Source organism: Rousettus aegyptiacus, unplaced genomic scaffold (assembly GCF_014176215.1).
Source record: "Rousettus aegyptiacus isolate mRouAeg1 unplaced genomic scaffold, mRouAeg1.p scaffold_m13_p_2, whole genome shotgun sequence".
Classification (NCBI taxonomy): Eukaryota; Metazoa; Chordata; class Mammalia; order Chiroptera; family Pteropodidae; genus Rousettus; species Rousettus aegyptiacus.
Window position 1 is genome coordinate 55433765 of NW_023416295.1, and position 16984 is coordinate 55450748.

The 16984-nt window shown below is 31.8% G+C and overlaps 1 protein-coding gene across 2 annotated transcripts in view; it reads right to left on the minus strand.

The window, feature by feature from the left end:
* Positions 1-16984, minus strand: part of PSMD14 (proteasome 26S subunit, non-ATPase 14) — an 84380-nt gene that overhangs the window by 27543 nt on the left and 39853 nt on the right. For both annotated transcript variants that reach the window (XM_036236334.1, XM_036236335.1), the window contains exons 4-7: positions 12462-12533; positions 12115-12234; positions 9545-9615; positions 8414-8564 (exon numbers count right to left, since the gene is read on the minus strand). In XM_036236334.1, coding sequence (XP_036092227.1) covers positions 8414-8564; positions 9545-9615; positions 12115-12234; positions 12462-12533 — 414 coding nt within the window. The remainder of the gene's footprint in view (positions 1-8413; positions 8565-9544; positions 9616-12114; positions 12235-12461; positions 12534-16984) is intronic.

The following is a 16984-nucleotide window of genomic DNA, read 5'->3' on the forward strand; positions in this document are numbered from 1 at the left end:
ATTGTCCATTTAAAATCTCCTTTCAATAGAACCTACTACGGAGAGCGTAGCTGACTCACAACCTTCAGATGCTACACCTTTGAATCCTCTAGGGGTTCACCCCAGGTCATGCTTCCCTTGGGCTGCTCTAGCCATTGCCTGAACGCAGCAAGATTACTAGAACCTAGCCATTCCTTGCAAATAAGGGATTCCTCTAAAAGGAAACTGTCTCAAAGACTCCCCATTAGCCTGGCTGCAACTTTCTTAGAAACATGCTGCAGTCTGATGCTCTTTCTACCTAATTCTGCCTTTCCTTTCTCCTTCCACAGGATCAGACATGTACTGATGTCTAAAGGGTCTCCCTAATAAACTTCTCACACATCCAATTCCATTTTGGCATCTGCTTATTGGAGCAACCAAACTGTCACAGTAAACAAAGCAGAGTACTACTACTGTAATATAGTGTTAAAGTTAGAAAAAAGCTACCTCAAAAATCAAATCGGAATGATAAATTAGCCATCCACAAACGCTTGGCATATGAAAACATCAAAAGGAAATTAGGGAGAAACAATTTAAAGACATATTTCCTTAGGAAAATTCCTAATTAAAGTAATTTAAAAAGCAGAGTTAAACTGAATATTATTTTTTTTTGAAAAATGACGATATGCCTAGAATCTTGATACTCTTGTAAGACACTTATATGTGACAAATAGTGAATTTAAAAACTGAACTCTTTAAGGGGCTATTAATGAGCTATGAGAGACTGTCATTGCTGGGCCACTGGTCTGATATCAATGCAGAGTACTAAGTCTATCTGATAGCTACTCAGTCAGTCCACGTAAAATGAACAACTGATTTCAGATTCCTTTCTAGTAGACAAACAAAAGCAGCAGAATTGGTATGCTTATCAACAGCTCCACATAAAGTAAAGAAATAAAAGGCTCTAGAGACTAAAGGTTTACCAAGGCAGTAGTTAGCAAGGCAGTAAGGTGGGTGGATGAAGGAAATAAAGGACTTATACACAATTCTTGTGCTTTAACATCACCTTCAAAGAAAAATGCAAATATATCCTCCAAACTGCCATCTCTCAATATGCAAGTTCATTTTCGTAGGAAAAATCAGTAAAGGTCATTTCTGTGTATCACTTTTATGTATTTTTAGTGGACTTATTAATTAAATGATTGTATAAAAATGATCTTCTCTAATCCTCTCAACAACTAAGAGGTAGATATTAATACTATCAATTTATAGATGAGGAAACTGAGGCTCGAAGTAAATGATTATAAATTAAATGAGATGACACAGCCAGTGATACCACTATGCTTTGTACATATACAGCATGTCAAAAGCAGTACTTTTCATCCCCAAGCTATTTGATGTAACAATTATCCTAACACAAAAACAAGAAAATCTACTATTAGATTCAGTTACTTGACAGCAAGGTTTATATTTTATTCACTATCAAATATCTACTCCCCAGCAGAGTACCTGACACATACAATATGGTGCAGAATAAATATCTATTGAAATGAAAAGCTCCAAGAAAGCATTTTTGGATACTACTTTATATAATGTTTTGTCATTCATGTGTTATTTTTCCTTCCAAAAAAAAAAAGACATTCGTTATGTATAAAAAAATCTAATCTCTTGCTTTACAAAATATACATTTCCCATTTCCTTATCACCGCACGGTTTTGCATTCATGAAAAACTCTTCCACTGCATGATGAACTGAAAAACTCAAACATCACAAAACATTTACTTGTGTTTACTTTGGAATAAAAACTGCATATAATACAGCTATTTGAAGTGTAAAAAGTGGCAGTGGACATCTATTTATCAGCTTACTAGTAGTCTAAGAATAACCACTGAGGAATCACCTATGACTTAGAAGAAAATTTACCAACATAATGAATTCTCTATCCTGTTTGGGATATTACAATGATAATAACATATTAAACCTGCTAAAACTAAGTCTCAGGTCCAGAAACATCCTCAAAATTACCAGGGGCTATTGTCAAATCATTTGAATATGATCTTAAACAATATATATGAGCTATGAAAAGTCCTCTTATACATCGTTTCCATCAGCTGGTACAACACTGGCATTAAGGACAGGGAGTAGATCTTACTCTTCTCCAATGTCACCAGTGTATACCTGGCATACATACAGTGGTAGTCAATAAATGTCTGTTGAATGAATGACCAGGCATCATTAGACTGGGGAAAGAAGAGCATTCAAGAAGCAACAAAGTCAATAAATAATATTCATATAGATAATGGGACATTGTTTTAAAGGTTTTCCAGTATCTTTACTGAAACAGCTAATTCAAACTGATTTGAAGCACATTTATATCACTCAAAATGCATAGCAAGTACTAAACAATAATAAATTAGCTCAGAGATTATATTAATATAGAAGTTCTAAAAGAGCTACTCTAAGAACTGTTAGTTTTATATAAGATTTATGCTTCTTAGAATTGTAAACATAAATTTGCTTTAACATTACTAGCTGACAACTTCTGATTATATCAGCTAAATGCTATGAACTATTAAGTTTGTCAGAGATAGTATAGGCACATTAGCATGCATAATATTTTCTTAGATATTCTCATGGATAAATTTAATAGTGTTATAAAAGTTCGAATTGATAATAAGAGTGGAAAACAGTATGCAAACAAAAAATATAGTAACTAAACATTCCAAGAGTTGGGTGGGTATGTTCACAGAGCTATATTAAAAGTAGAAATAGAATTTTTATGTGCCCTATTTTCTATTTTTCTCTTTCTATCTGGAAAACTAGATGAAGATAAGGTGGGGATGGTGTGTGTGTGTGTGTGTGTGTGTGTGTGTGTGTGGGCGCGCACGTGCGCGCACGTGCTTTGAGATTAGGACTACCCAGCCCTAATTGACCTTTATGGGATAATGATCAAAAGAAAATCTTATAAACAACAGCTATTGTAAATATATTTTACTACCTTCAAAAGACAAATGACATGTCAAACTTAAACTCTAGCTGGGATTACACATAACTCAAGGCTAATGTCTATGAACAAACTGGCTCACTGACCTTATCAATTTCAAGTGTTTAATAAATGACTTTAAAACTGCTAAGATAAAAATTACTAACAAAATCTCACAAAATTAACTGCAGTTTTTTAATATGCTGAAAACCATAACTGATAATAGCTAACTATTGATGTATTCATTCCTTGATTTTATTTTACAAACAATTATGAAGAAAACTACTTTTGCCAGATACTATATAAATTCTTAAGATATGAAAATGTTTCTTTCCCAAAAGAGGCCTCAATCTTGTCGGAGTAACAACACACAAACAGATGAATCAAATACAAAATGGTTTTAAGTAAAATACATTAATCATGTCAAAGGCCAAAATTTTAATGTTATATGTTAATTTTCCTCTTCATCAGCATGCCCCAGAGAAATATGCTGGAAAACAGTAAATGCTCAATAAAATTAGCTGAGTCATAAGAGTATTTCTAAATTAATCGGGATTTAGAAAATACAAGAAGGGAAAGTTTTCATATCTTTTGTAGCCATTACCTTCATCTTCCTAAAGTAAGCGAGTTATTAATTTAATGACCTGTTCTCAAAATTTTCAGAGATATTCTGAAAAACACATTAGTTATTTCTTTTAAGTATCAATTATTTTAATCGTCAGAATAATAAAGTACCATTTATTGCACATCTATTATGGCATGTGCACTCTAATCATTACATATATCACATCATAACATTCATAATATTATGAGATAGTTTCTAATATTCCTGTTTTATAGATGAGAAATCTGGGGTTCAAGATGATTAGGTAAATTTGCTCAAGGTCATGCTGTAGAGAAAAGAGAAAAATGGGATTCTAATGCAGGCTTGATCTCAAAGCCTGTGCCCTTCATTACTCTATTTCCTGCCTTTATGATTTTTAGAAAATATAGTAAGAAAAAGCTAAAACAAAATTATTATTTCACTAGTTTAAAGCCTCTACCATTTTAAAACTTTCTACTAAAAAATTTCTTCAATAAGATATTTGCTCCTTTACCCTGAAGAAAAAAATCTAGACATTTGAAAATAAATGATAACATCTTATAATATTCATTCTCTAATTCATTTCTTCTTTATTTATATTTATTCTTCGAAGTCCTATCTTTTTAGTAAAACGCTGACTTAAAAAAAAGCCAACAAGAACTACTTCATTTTACATTCTAATAAATCTGTAAAAAAATGAACAAAGAGCTAAGCACCCCATTAAATGATAGTTTCTATATTCTTCCCTGCATGTATGAGATCTTGAGTGATGTCCTGTTCACCCATCAAAGCTCAGTCCAAGCTTCATTTACTTTGTGCAGCCTACACCGTTTTTTCCCTTCTTCTAATTTAATTTGCATTTACTATGTTTGCTATACAACTACTGCTTCACTGCATAATGGCACACACGAGGTCCTGAATGGATATTTGTTGAATAATTTGTCCCCAGCAACCAATTTCATACTTAGTTATGGGAAAAAAACAGTATCAATATAATTTGTATTCTATCAGTATGAAATGTAGAATTATTAGCATATGATGAGCAGAATGTTATGTCTCACTAGTAACACTAAATATATATGACTTATCTTTCCAAAGAGACAAAGGCCATTTTTTTCTTTAGTATTTCAAAATTGTTAGCATACAGGCACATCAGGTGTACTTTAGAAATACCTACTGATGAAAAACACATTTTTAAAAGTCCACTGAGTATTTCTGATTAGATTAAAACACATTTTCAAAATAGCCCAGACAATGTTAATACTTATTTGGCCTAAAGGGTTATTAGTTTTTTGTTTGTTTGTTTGCTTGTTTTAAGTTTTCAAAATAGAGAACAGACAGAAATTGTTTGGAGTTAGCAGGTAACATTTGAACATTGTACTAACAGGAATCCTGACAATAAAATGAATTTTAAAATGTAGTAATAGCTGTACTAGTGTTATGACTGCACCAAGTGATCATTCTTTTGCCCTAAGGAAGAAGTACGGTCCTTATACAAAGTGAATTTACCTCTTAAATTTGCTGCTGGATCAAGTCCAAGTTCTGGGCTGAACATACAAACTAACAAAACATTAAGCAAGAGGATGCCACTGTGCTACTTGAGAACTGAAGTTTAAAATATTTAAATAGGTATATTTTACAAATCAACTAAAACAGAATCTTAAAGACCACTTCACTGATGAGTTTAGAGCAGAGCTCACTGGTAATTTCTGTGAGTTCCTCTCCATTTAAATTATAAATGCTATTATCATTGGTTTCACTATAACATTTTTAAACATTTTCAGGATTATGAAATATAAGGAGTGATATGGATTTTTTATCATATATTTTATTATTTATGTCAGTCTCAATGTTTGGTCCTAGAGATATCACAAAAGCTAAAAGATATGAGTCTGTCTAAATTGTTTTTTAAACTTCATAGAACAAGTACTACCTGAGAAAAATTACTATATAATACCTACTATAAATAGTACAGAGAACTATTGAAAACTTGAGAAAATGTATAGCTCTTTCCTCTGATTTATGCTGAAGGGAGTTACACCTATCCCTGTAGGTTAAAAAAAAAAAAGGCCCTGCGATGACCTCTAGTAGTCGTTTTCCATTCCTGAGTTACTGAATGATATCATCCATAATTGTCTGATATTGAAGGGCCAGTAAACCAGTTTGGGGTCTGAAATTTTGTAAACTTAGATTTGTACCCTTGTTATGCTGCTTAATAATGGTATGATTTCAAGCAAAGTCATCTCTTTGAGCCTAATACTGTTACTCTTTCATTGATAAAATAGAATAATAATAGTACCTATCTCCAGAATTACTGAAAAGAACAAATGAGACAACTTGAAATTGGGCATCAACACAATACCTGGCACACAGCAATAATTCCGAAGGTACAGTCAAGTCACATAAAAAGAAATCAGACATGAATTAAGATTATAAAGAATGCATGCTCATCTTATTCAAAAACAGAGAAATACTGGGATTTATAAAAATGAAAATATAAAATATACAGGAAAAAGGTACAGAGACCCAACTTAAATCATTTTCATATAGACTGTCATTTTTAACTCTTGATCTAATCATTGCCTCACTAAATATTTTGACAGCTTTCAGAATCCAGTGTAAAGAGGAGGAAGGGGGAATCCTATGTTAGTCCTTAATTTTAACAAGTGTATACTCTTAAGTTTAATGATTTAACTAGAACACTGGCCATGGATTTACCAGCATTTAATTTGCTTCATAGTTTTAACAGATCTTAACATTGAATCATAAATGATAACCAAAATCAGACATCTTACAGATGAAGTTACATAATTAACAAAGAACTAGATCCTTATTTTAAGTGATATAATTGTATTAATCAATATGTGAGGTACAACAATGGATGTGAATCATCAAGGATGGAAATTTATACTAAATTTTTTCAAAAATATTTTTATGACAAAACTAGATAGTAATAATGATTTCATAATTTTACATATTTTTAAACACTACATTCACCACATGACAGCAGTCATGTGATAATGAGTGTGTTTTTAAATGCAATGCATCTTTTAATATGAATTATGATTAATTAGAAATTTAACAAAGGAAATTCCAATGTTATGTAATACTTAAACTAAGTTTAGAAACTAAAACTTCCATTTAAAATATTATAAACAAGATAACCAAATATAAAATATATGCTCATTTATTTACATTCTATTTTGAGAATGCTTTAGTTTATATTTTAAGTTTATATTTTCCTTTTCAAAGTGTCCACCATCACATGAGCCAAATATCATAAAAGGTCAGTCACACTTATATTTAAAATTAAGCCTCAATTATTATTTGTAAATATTGTTGTAGGAAGACTTCATTGGATAATTCTGCTACATTTCTAAAAGAATAGTCACTACTAAGTGAGTTACTTAAAAGTTACCTTAATTATTACAGTATTAAACTTAGGAAGTATTATAACTTTAATTCATAAAACTAATAACAAAAGTCAAAGATTTTCAACTCCTTTTATCTATATCAGTAAAGTAACAATACACTTATTAAAAAAGTAAATAAACTGACATATAGGTATGCAGCCAGCATCAGAAGTTATCCATTCTGAATTGCTTACTCTATCAGCTATTATTGTTTTTGTGGCTAGTTTCTGTCTCTGAAAACCTAAATCACACCTAATAAGATTGTGATTTAGAGAAGACCTCGATTTTTATTCACCATAATATGTCAGAAAGTGCTCAACTTCAAATTCATGGCAAGTAAAAACTCCATGTTTTAACAGCCATAGTTAGTTTGTTTGAGCTGGTGAGCAGATGTAAATGTAATCTGTAATACTATAAAACTCCAGGTCTGATAGATGACAGCAAGCTAATATTTACTTTTAAGTGCTCCAAAAATTATTTGTAAAAGCTGCATAAAAAGGGTTCCATAAATATATTGTTATTTTATTTTAACAATTATTCTACACTACAATGGAAGTACATGCTCAAACAAGACACCTCAGCAGTATTTTAAAGCAGTAACCACCTAGCCAATTTCTGTATGTTCTGTAGTTTTTCTAATCCACTCTCCCTGTGGTTGAGCAAAATCGAATTGCCTCTCACATTTGCAGACAGCTCTGTGAAGGTGATAATAGAGCTGCTCCCTGCTGTCATGAGGCAGGAAATAGGAAAATGGCATATGGGGCTAGAAAGAAAGAAATAAAAAAAAGAAAGAAAGAAAAGAAAGAAAAGGAAGGAAGGAAGGAAGGAAGGAAGGAAAGAAGGAAGGAAGGAAGGAAGGAAGGAAGGAAGGAAGGAAGGAAGGAAGGAAGGAAGGAAAAAGAACAAGAACAAGAACAAGAACAAAAGATTTCAACAAAGAACTATAACCCAATATGCTTTGCAAGTTAATCTCTTTTCGGAATCATTTAGCATATTTAATCATTCATCTGTGCCCTCACTCTAAAAATGGGAATGATTGATACCAAGTCTTTGGGGCAAGTTTTCATTGCCTAAAATATGTGGAACATACAACTCCAGAGAATGTCCTGCACAATGTCTGCAAAATAGCTCTTTCACTAGATTTTCAAAATGTGCCAATCCCAAATTCACCACTTTAAAATAAAGGAAGGTAATGTTCATTAAAATACTAATGAAATGTGTATAGCAGGCCTCTAGTATGGTTTCACACTCCTAAATTTATGAAATTAAAAAATTAAAGATAAACATTTGTGATCAGATAATAGCTGAATAATCTCTAAATAATACCAAGACATTTATCAACTTATACAGTTTTTTTAAGTAAGCAGGGGTTTTTGTGTAATTAAGAATTCTGCTTTAAACAAAATAGGTTTTTATATAATGTATCTGTAAACAGAATGTGGCAGCAGATGCTAATAAAGACAGATTCCACTCTACCTTTCCCTTTACACTCTGAATGGGATCCACAACCACTGCCACAGCTCTCTCCGACAAGGCTTCAAAGCTCTGCTGAGTGTTGATATCCACACCAGAAAGCCAACAACCAAAGCCAGGGTGACTGTGATACCAACCAACAACCATCTCGGGCCTGAAACAAAGAGGGCATTCAGCTGTTCAGAACAGAACAAGTAATATATTTATGATATGAAAAGAAACAACACACTAACAGGGTATAAATTAAGAAGAGATGAAAAACACACAGGTGTGAAAAAGCACCATTAGAAACACTGAAATCATACACCATATTATCCAGAAAACATGGAAATGAGTAAGTGTGACAAAGGAGTGCTATCATTAAGAGATGCACATTAGCAGTGGTAGATAAGGCTTTCAGTTTTTCACCTTGTTACCACACTTTCTCAGAGCCAGTTTTTTACCCTTTCAGCATTCAAGTAAATATCTACTCTTTAACTCCTTAGCTCTGGGAGTTGGATTTTCCAGGCAGAGTACATTTTTAACAATGGACACCAGGATCCACTGTTGTGAAAGGATTAAATATCAATTAAACCAGCAGTAGAACTAGGAACTCAGTCAAAAACCAATTTGCACTGTTCTGCTCAGCTGCTGAGCCTTTTGCTAACATTAATTTTGAAGTTTTTTCCACAGCAGAAGAATTTGAGCAAGAGAATGACAACTATTGAGAAATTTAATCTGTAGGGAAAAAACTTGAATACTTGGATTTTATTTGCCCTGTCTTTAAAAGTCATTTGCCTACAACTATAATTAAATATTCAGAATCTTAGTCAGTTGCAACTCTCAAATACATGGACCATATAAGCTCTTTCAATTATAAGTGACTAGAGAGTAACTCTGTATGCTAAACAGAGGGACGCTACAGCCCAAGCTTACTATGTACTGGCTGGAAGATTTTAGCATGAAGCAGTTTTCTGACTGGCCAATTTCTTTGAATCTAGATGTAAGAGAGACTAGATGGGTAGTACATAGCACTGACGGTGATACTTTTACATTAACTACATGGCTGGAATATTCATAAACATCCAAAATTCTGAGATACATTTCTGAAAATATTTTCCATTATCCCTTATTATGATCATTTAAAATACTTGCCTTCCTGTCTGCTTCAACATATCCAACATTTTGGCTTGGAACACTGGATCAACTGCCTCCACACTGACACCCTGGTTTAGAAAGAAAGAAAAATGACTAGCTTTTATAACTACGACAAAAAGACTTTATAGTATAATGTAAATGAACAAAAAGCTACCAAAAAAAACTCTATGTATATTATTTTGATACACCAAAATAAATTTATAGCTTTTGATAATTATATTTGCTACCCACTCTTATCATTCAATTATAAACCATACGTTAACAAAGCTTCTAAAATTGCCAAGTACTAAACTGCTATTAGCTAATGAGTTAAGACAATTTTCAAGATCCTTTAAGAGTTCAGGGTCATGAGGGGGTGGGAGGTGTGTGTGTGTGTGTACATATATACCAGAAATAGCAAATAACTTAATCAACTATTTTTTGGTTAGACCTGTCTAGGCAAGTATATTTCCTAATGCCATCCTCTGATAACTGATAAGCATCTCACCCAAAGTTCTACAACTATTCAACTATTACAACAGACAACAGTTTCAAGTTTTTTGTTTGTTTGTTTGTTTGTTTTCTTCAGTAAACACTCTGAAGAAGGAAAATAATTTATTAGTTTCCCATAGTTGTTTTTGGGGTGTATGGGTTGGAAGAAAAGGAAGCTTAGTGCTTCTGTTAGGACTACTTAGTAGATAAAGTGGCTGGAAGAAAATATATACTTTTGAATATTATCTCAAATATAAAAGCACTCAAAAAAGGTTCTCTACCACAGACAATCTATAACCAAGTCTTTTAAGTACTGCAATATTTTGCTAGTTCAACCAAAAGATTTTAGAACATGGAACTATTAAAGGCATTCATCTCTTTAGTGATAGATCACTGCTATTATAGCTTCCACAAAGCTTTCTAACATCAGGAATTTAAGTCTAATCTACTTAAACAAACCAGTTAACATAAGCACTTTCTTCTCACCAAAACAAACAGTATTTTGAATTCTAATTGAGAGTGCATACTCAAGAACAGGGGTATGCAATCTGCTGCCACAGGCTAAGAATGTGTGTTTTGTTTTTTTTTTTACATTTTTAAAGAGTTGTTAAAAAAAAAAAACACTAAGAACATGAGACAGAGACATATGTCTTTACAAAAAAAGTTTCCTAACTCTTTGGCCAGAAGAAAACTTTTTAATTCTACCACATAGTGAACATGGGGATCAAAATTTTCTATTTTATATATTCAAACATTTATTCAAAAAGATATTAAAGCTTAAGAACTCTTTATCATAATGGATAAGCACATAAGGACCACATATAACAGTAATTCTACTATGTGTTTTATATATTTTGACATGAAAAGGTAGATACAAATAATAGTCTAAGATTCAAATCTAAATCTTTAGTTAATATGTAGTGCATTTCTCTGTGTCCACTGTACAAAATAAATACAATGAATATCCATTCAGGTGGACAAAATCATCAGATCCAAACTAGTTTACCTCAACAAACTGGTTTAATTAATGAAAAATTTGCATATTTTTCTATATTTTGCATTATTTCCAAATACGCTGCATTCTGTAGCAACAATTCCATTTAAAGTGCTTATTATAATGATATACATATTGCATTGTTTAAAAATAAAATGTTTATCTCTAACATCTACTTTATTAAAATATACTTAAAGAGTCTCAAACAGAGCAAATGGCTTTATTTAATCCAGTTTTTTAAAATAAGGCTTAAAAACAGAAAGACTGCATATTAGACAAAAAACTTCCATAATAAAAAATATATATATATATCATATTTTTCTAGACAAAGAGATGAGAAGGACATGTATGTTGTTTTTTGGAAAGTAGGTAGATTGGTTATTGTTTTTTGGCCATTTTCTTTAAATCTAAATGCACATCTATCTACACAAGTCCAATGCATTGAACGAAATAGCAAAACAAAACAAAACAAAAACCCAAAATATTCCAGAAAGAACAATGATTCTAAACAGGTAGAATAGATGACTTTCAAAGCCAATATGGAGCATGTTTCTTCTATAAACAAATTATCATACCAGGGCAAAAAAAAACCCTGGGCAAAAAATCCTGCATGGGACACAGCAGGAGTTTTTAACTTAGCATTCTGAGTAGGAGAAACTTAAAGCGTCATTTATTACCATACGTAGAACATTTTTAAAAGGGCCATATTTCAAAACGAAAGGAAAAAAATATGAGGACTAGATATGTATGTGAATTAAAATCTAATTAAGAGAGTCTCTGAAATCTTTTGAACCAAGTGTTCAAACGAATCAAATTAATATCCTACTATTTTAGGGTAACTAACTTATAAATCCAGTATGTTGTGCTAGTTTAAGCTGAAGGTACGAGTAAACAGATTTAATGTTACATCATTCAGTTTGTGGACCTACAGGGAATTCATGATGCATTTAAAACACGAAAAATTTAATTTGATACAATTAGAAATTTCTATCATTAATCTTACAATCATTCTTATCAAGAAAAGAAAATATGAAAAAAAAAGTTATTTTACATAGGAAAAGAAACACATTTACTTGCAGCAGGCAACTGTAAAAGTACTCACTGTTCCTGACTGTGGCATAGCAAACACATCAATCACTCTGACGGTGTAATCATCAACAAATTCTCCAAGCATCAGGCCCATAACTTCCATTGGAACTCCAGCACGACCATGTTTTAACATCTGTAAGAGGAAGATATGTGGACAACAAAGCTTTGAGATCTTAGGTCTTTTTTCCTTTTTTTAAAATTATGAACCTAATTTTGTTTCAGTGGAAATAAAACACTCTATAGATGTACCTAAAACAAGAGCTTTGTCTGAGAGGGTTAAGGTAACAAACATTCCAAAGTAAAAGATACAGTGGAAACAACAGAGCTTTCTAAAGCAAGTTAACTTTGTTCAATACTTACTTTTAGCAGTGCCAGGGAAGAGATATAGACTTGTTCTGCTGTGTCCACTGCAGGAGCATCTGTAGGTGGCCCCTAAAACAAGCATACAAATTTTTATAAACAGAGAGTTTATGAGTTTAAAATTAAAGTAACATGTCATATAAACTTGATTGCTTTAAAAGAGTTTTGGGAAAGCATGTTAAGTATCCTTCTATTCCGCAACAACACAAATAATCAAAACAAGTTTGAAATATCAAACCTGTAGAAAACAGATCAAACTTAGTACTCAGGCAAGTGTCCAAAGGATAAAAAGATTAAATCTTTCAGCAACACTAACCTACCTTCACTACAAAATAACTATAATGCATCAATTAACTGCAATGTGAATATAAAATGCTATTAGACTAGTATGATTAACTAAAGGATCAATACGAACAGCAAATTCTGAGCTTGATTTTCTGCTAAAGACAGCATGTAGTTGAGGGCTTTGGGATCTCTTTGCAAATAGTAGGTATAGTGAGGGGAGGAGGGCAGAAGACTTCTAATCCCTAGGTGAAAGATCTGTGAACAACATACTCTACACTGTTCCCCTCCCCCTATACAGTAATAAATTTAACACAATTAATCCCAGGTGGGAAAAAATTGGGTGAGACTGGATTAGCTAACATGAAAATATTTCTAAATCCTGACCATTACCTTTAAAACAAATATTACTATTAAACTTACTACTAGCTAAGAACGATACTGTATTTCTCCCTAAGGATCCATTCTATCTTCATCAAAAGCAACAAACCTCTTTTACTATAACATCCTGCAGCACAGTCTTTACCCTCAAGATGACTACAATCTTATAAATGTAATTCTGCCTTAACTAGTGCACAAAGAACACTTCTTTTTCAATACTGGGCAGCCTAGGAAATTAAAATGAAATGTGACTTATCATTGCCAGTTTTGCTTAAAATTCCTTTTCCTTGACTGTAACAACAAATTATATAATGAATATGTTAGCTATCCAAATTATGTCAATATTCTATCTTGCTCTTATAACTTTACTTAAAATTAAACAATTGCTTTATACATTACATTTCACACTTATAGGTCTATGTGCACTCTGTGCTTCTTTTCTATTTACATGCTAAATTCTGTGATGGGGGGGTTAAAAGCTCATTAATATTTACTGCAAGCATTAAGTATAAAAGGTTCTATAATACATTTTCTCTAAATATAAGAATCATACAAAAATTACCTGTTTTTTCTTATGTAAAAGTGGTAAGAAGAATCAAGTCCCTCAAATTATTTTCAATAATAAATGCCAGATAATAAACTTAAAAACCAACTGAGTTATTCATCTGTTGTCACCTAATTTATTGTTAGCCTTTCAAATAGATATGTTTTTCAGAATGAAAACTTATAGTAAGCTAAAGTGCTATCACACCAAAACATCTGCTGAGGTCATCATATAAAACATGGTTATTTTGCTGATGTTATCATTTTATTCACCTAAGAAAGTTAAAAAAATTTAAGAAGAAAGGTGAGGACAGTAGTAAATTGTGATGAGAGGTATTAGGGAAGTAATATTTTAAGGTCAGGATAATGAACATTGTATTCAAAATTATGTCCTGGATCCAGAACAACTGCATATGGAGAAAGAATTTAAACTGATATCTGAACTACAGTTATTAATACAGCCTTTCTCAACTTGCCAGAAAATATTTATTAAGAAAAAAAGGAAGAGGGAACCAAAACATCACACCATCACCAAAATGTATTAATGACAAAGTCCAGAAACTATGTCTGAAAGCAACGAAAGAAGAAACAGTTTTGTTCTACTTTATATATAACTAGTACCTAACAAAGTGCCTGACACGTAATAAGAGAACTCAAAAAATACTGATTGAAAAAAAAAATGAGTGAATAAATTGAGGTACTGCAAGCCAATGGGGCAGAAATGGAAATATCCACCAGTTACACTGTGAGAGAGAACAAACCATATGCAAGTAGATATAAAGATTCTTATCTCCTCTCTATTTTCTTCTGACTTAGAAACATACTACCAGAAAACCATGTAGCTGCTTCCCTACTGAAAGCCACTCTTTTTTGAGATAGTGGCCAATGATAATTCCTGTTGTCCCTCTCACTCCATTATTACCCTGTTTCTTGTTCTAGTCAAATTAAATTTCCCAGAAAACAACTTAGCAAGAAATAGAGAAAGGTCTGTAGCAGTGAAATGCATCCTGAAAGGAAGGAAGGAAAGCTAGAGGGGGGGGGCGAGTAAACCATGTAAAACGCTGTCTGTGGAACAGATGGTAAGGAAGGACCTCTGTTAAAAGTGAGTATCTGAATCTGAGGCTATCATTTTGCTGCATGCTCACCTGTTCAGAATAGCATATAACCAGGCAATGAAGGAGAAGAAAACCCCATTAAAGACCCTGGAAACTGAGCTAAGAAAGATACATAAAACCTGTAGAGCTGTAGATCAAAAAGCTGAGAAAAATGTACAGCTGTGGACAATTTACATAGATTGTCTTTTGGCCAACATTCCAGGAGAATAGCATTCTGATGATTCAAAAAGAGGAATGCCATCTAAAAATAGGAATCACAGCAAAATTTTATAAAACTATTTGGCATCGGAAGAATACACAAGGTTTCTTATTGTTGAAGCAGAGAATTAAAGGACAGACCGAAGTGAAAAGATGAAAAATAATTTAAAATTAAAATCGCATTGGAGGAAACAAGGGTAAAAATAAGTGATATAGAATACAAACTTTAAAAAGATGTCTCAGAGAGCAGAGTAAAATTAGAGAAGAAAACTATTAAAAATATAATGATATTCTAGGAGACAGAAAGGAGCTCTGTAAGCCAGGAAATACAATTGTTACTAAGGATAAAACAAAAATGATAAGAATTAATAAGCAAAGATGAAGCTGAAGAAAACTTTCTTGAATAAAAAGTCAACTTCTGGATCACTAAATGTCAGGCAATAATCGATGAAGAAAGTTTTATACCCTGTAAAATCTTAGGTAAATCTTAATTACATGGATAAAGCAAAATGTCTAAAACCATACAAGAAGGAAGACTAAATAACTCGAAGAAAAAAATGCAACTTTAAATTTCTTTGCAATATTAAATGGTGGAAAACAATGAAACAAAGTTTTAGAGTTTTAAGAGAGAAATCCTGAGTCAAAAATCTTATTCTCAATTTAAAAAATGTCTAAAGGCCCACAAATATATTACCAAATATATAAAGGCTCAGGAAAATATGATTTATTCAAGAAGTATCCTCCTTCAGAGAACTTCTTAAAGAAATGATCCAGTTAAGCCCCCATGAATCAAAATTAGAAACTTAAAAATGGAAAAGCCATTATTTTTATATATATACATATATATATATATATGTGTGTAGTATGTCTGTGAAGACCACTGAAAGCTGTTAAAAACAGAGACAGATCTAAATAATATAAATAACTAGGGTCCAAAAACACAGATATTATCCACGTAATACACATAAGGCAATGGAGAGAAATGAAGCATAAAAAATTCTTTATTTTACATTAAGGAGGAGAAAAAAAGAGATCTGTTTAACCGTTGATTTTGACTAGTACAGAAATATGGATTAAAGAGTTTTTTGAATAACTTTAAAATAATCGCAATAAACATTAAAACTGGATGTATACCTTAGCAAATCACTGAAGAAGAAAAAGTGAACCCAACACTGACAATAAAAAAACAGCATGGAACCAAGCAGGGAGCATAACAAAAATAGCAAACAACATAAGGTAAGATCAATTATACTGGTAATGAAAAATATAAATGAATTAAAGTCCACTGTTAAAGTTGTTCAAAATGGGTTTAAAATGGACATTCATGTATATGCTGCTTATAAATGACAAAACAAAACAAAAAGATTGGTGAGATTTGTCAGTCAGTGATACACCTATATTTCCTTTTATAAAATAAGCCACTATAGCCACTATTTTTATTCATCCTCCTTTTCTTCAGTGATGTATCATTTTAATAGATTTCCCACTATATTAAATGCTCTCTTTACTTCTGGGATAAATTGTTCAAGTTTGATTTACTTTTTTTTTTTTCCTTAAGATTTTTGTTTTCTTGTTGATAAATGAGATTGGTCTGGCATTTTCTTTTTTTCTGTTAATTTGTCAGGTTTTGATATCATTATGCTTTATTAAAAAATTGAAAAGTTTTACAATTTCCCACTTTCTATGTTCTAATAATATTTATATATACTAAATTATCCATGCCTTAAAAATTTGGAAGAGTTCATTAGTAAAACATTTGTTCTTTGAAGCTGACTTTGGAACCAGTATAACTTTTTCAGTGGTATTAATAAATTCGAGTTACCTATGACTTGAGACTAGGTGGACTATTATATTGTTTCATAGGATTCATTTCATTTAGATTTCAGTTATAACTGTAGAATTGAACATATTCTATTTTAATTTTTCATTTTTAACTGTTCAACAACAAAAAACTAAATTTGTTTCTCCACATTACATTATATCACTACGCAGAAAGATAAATGA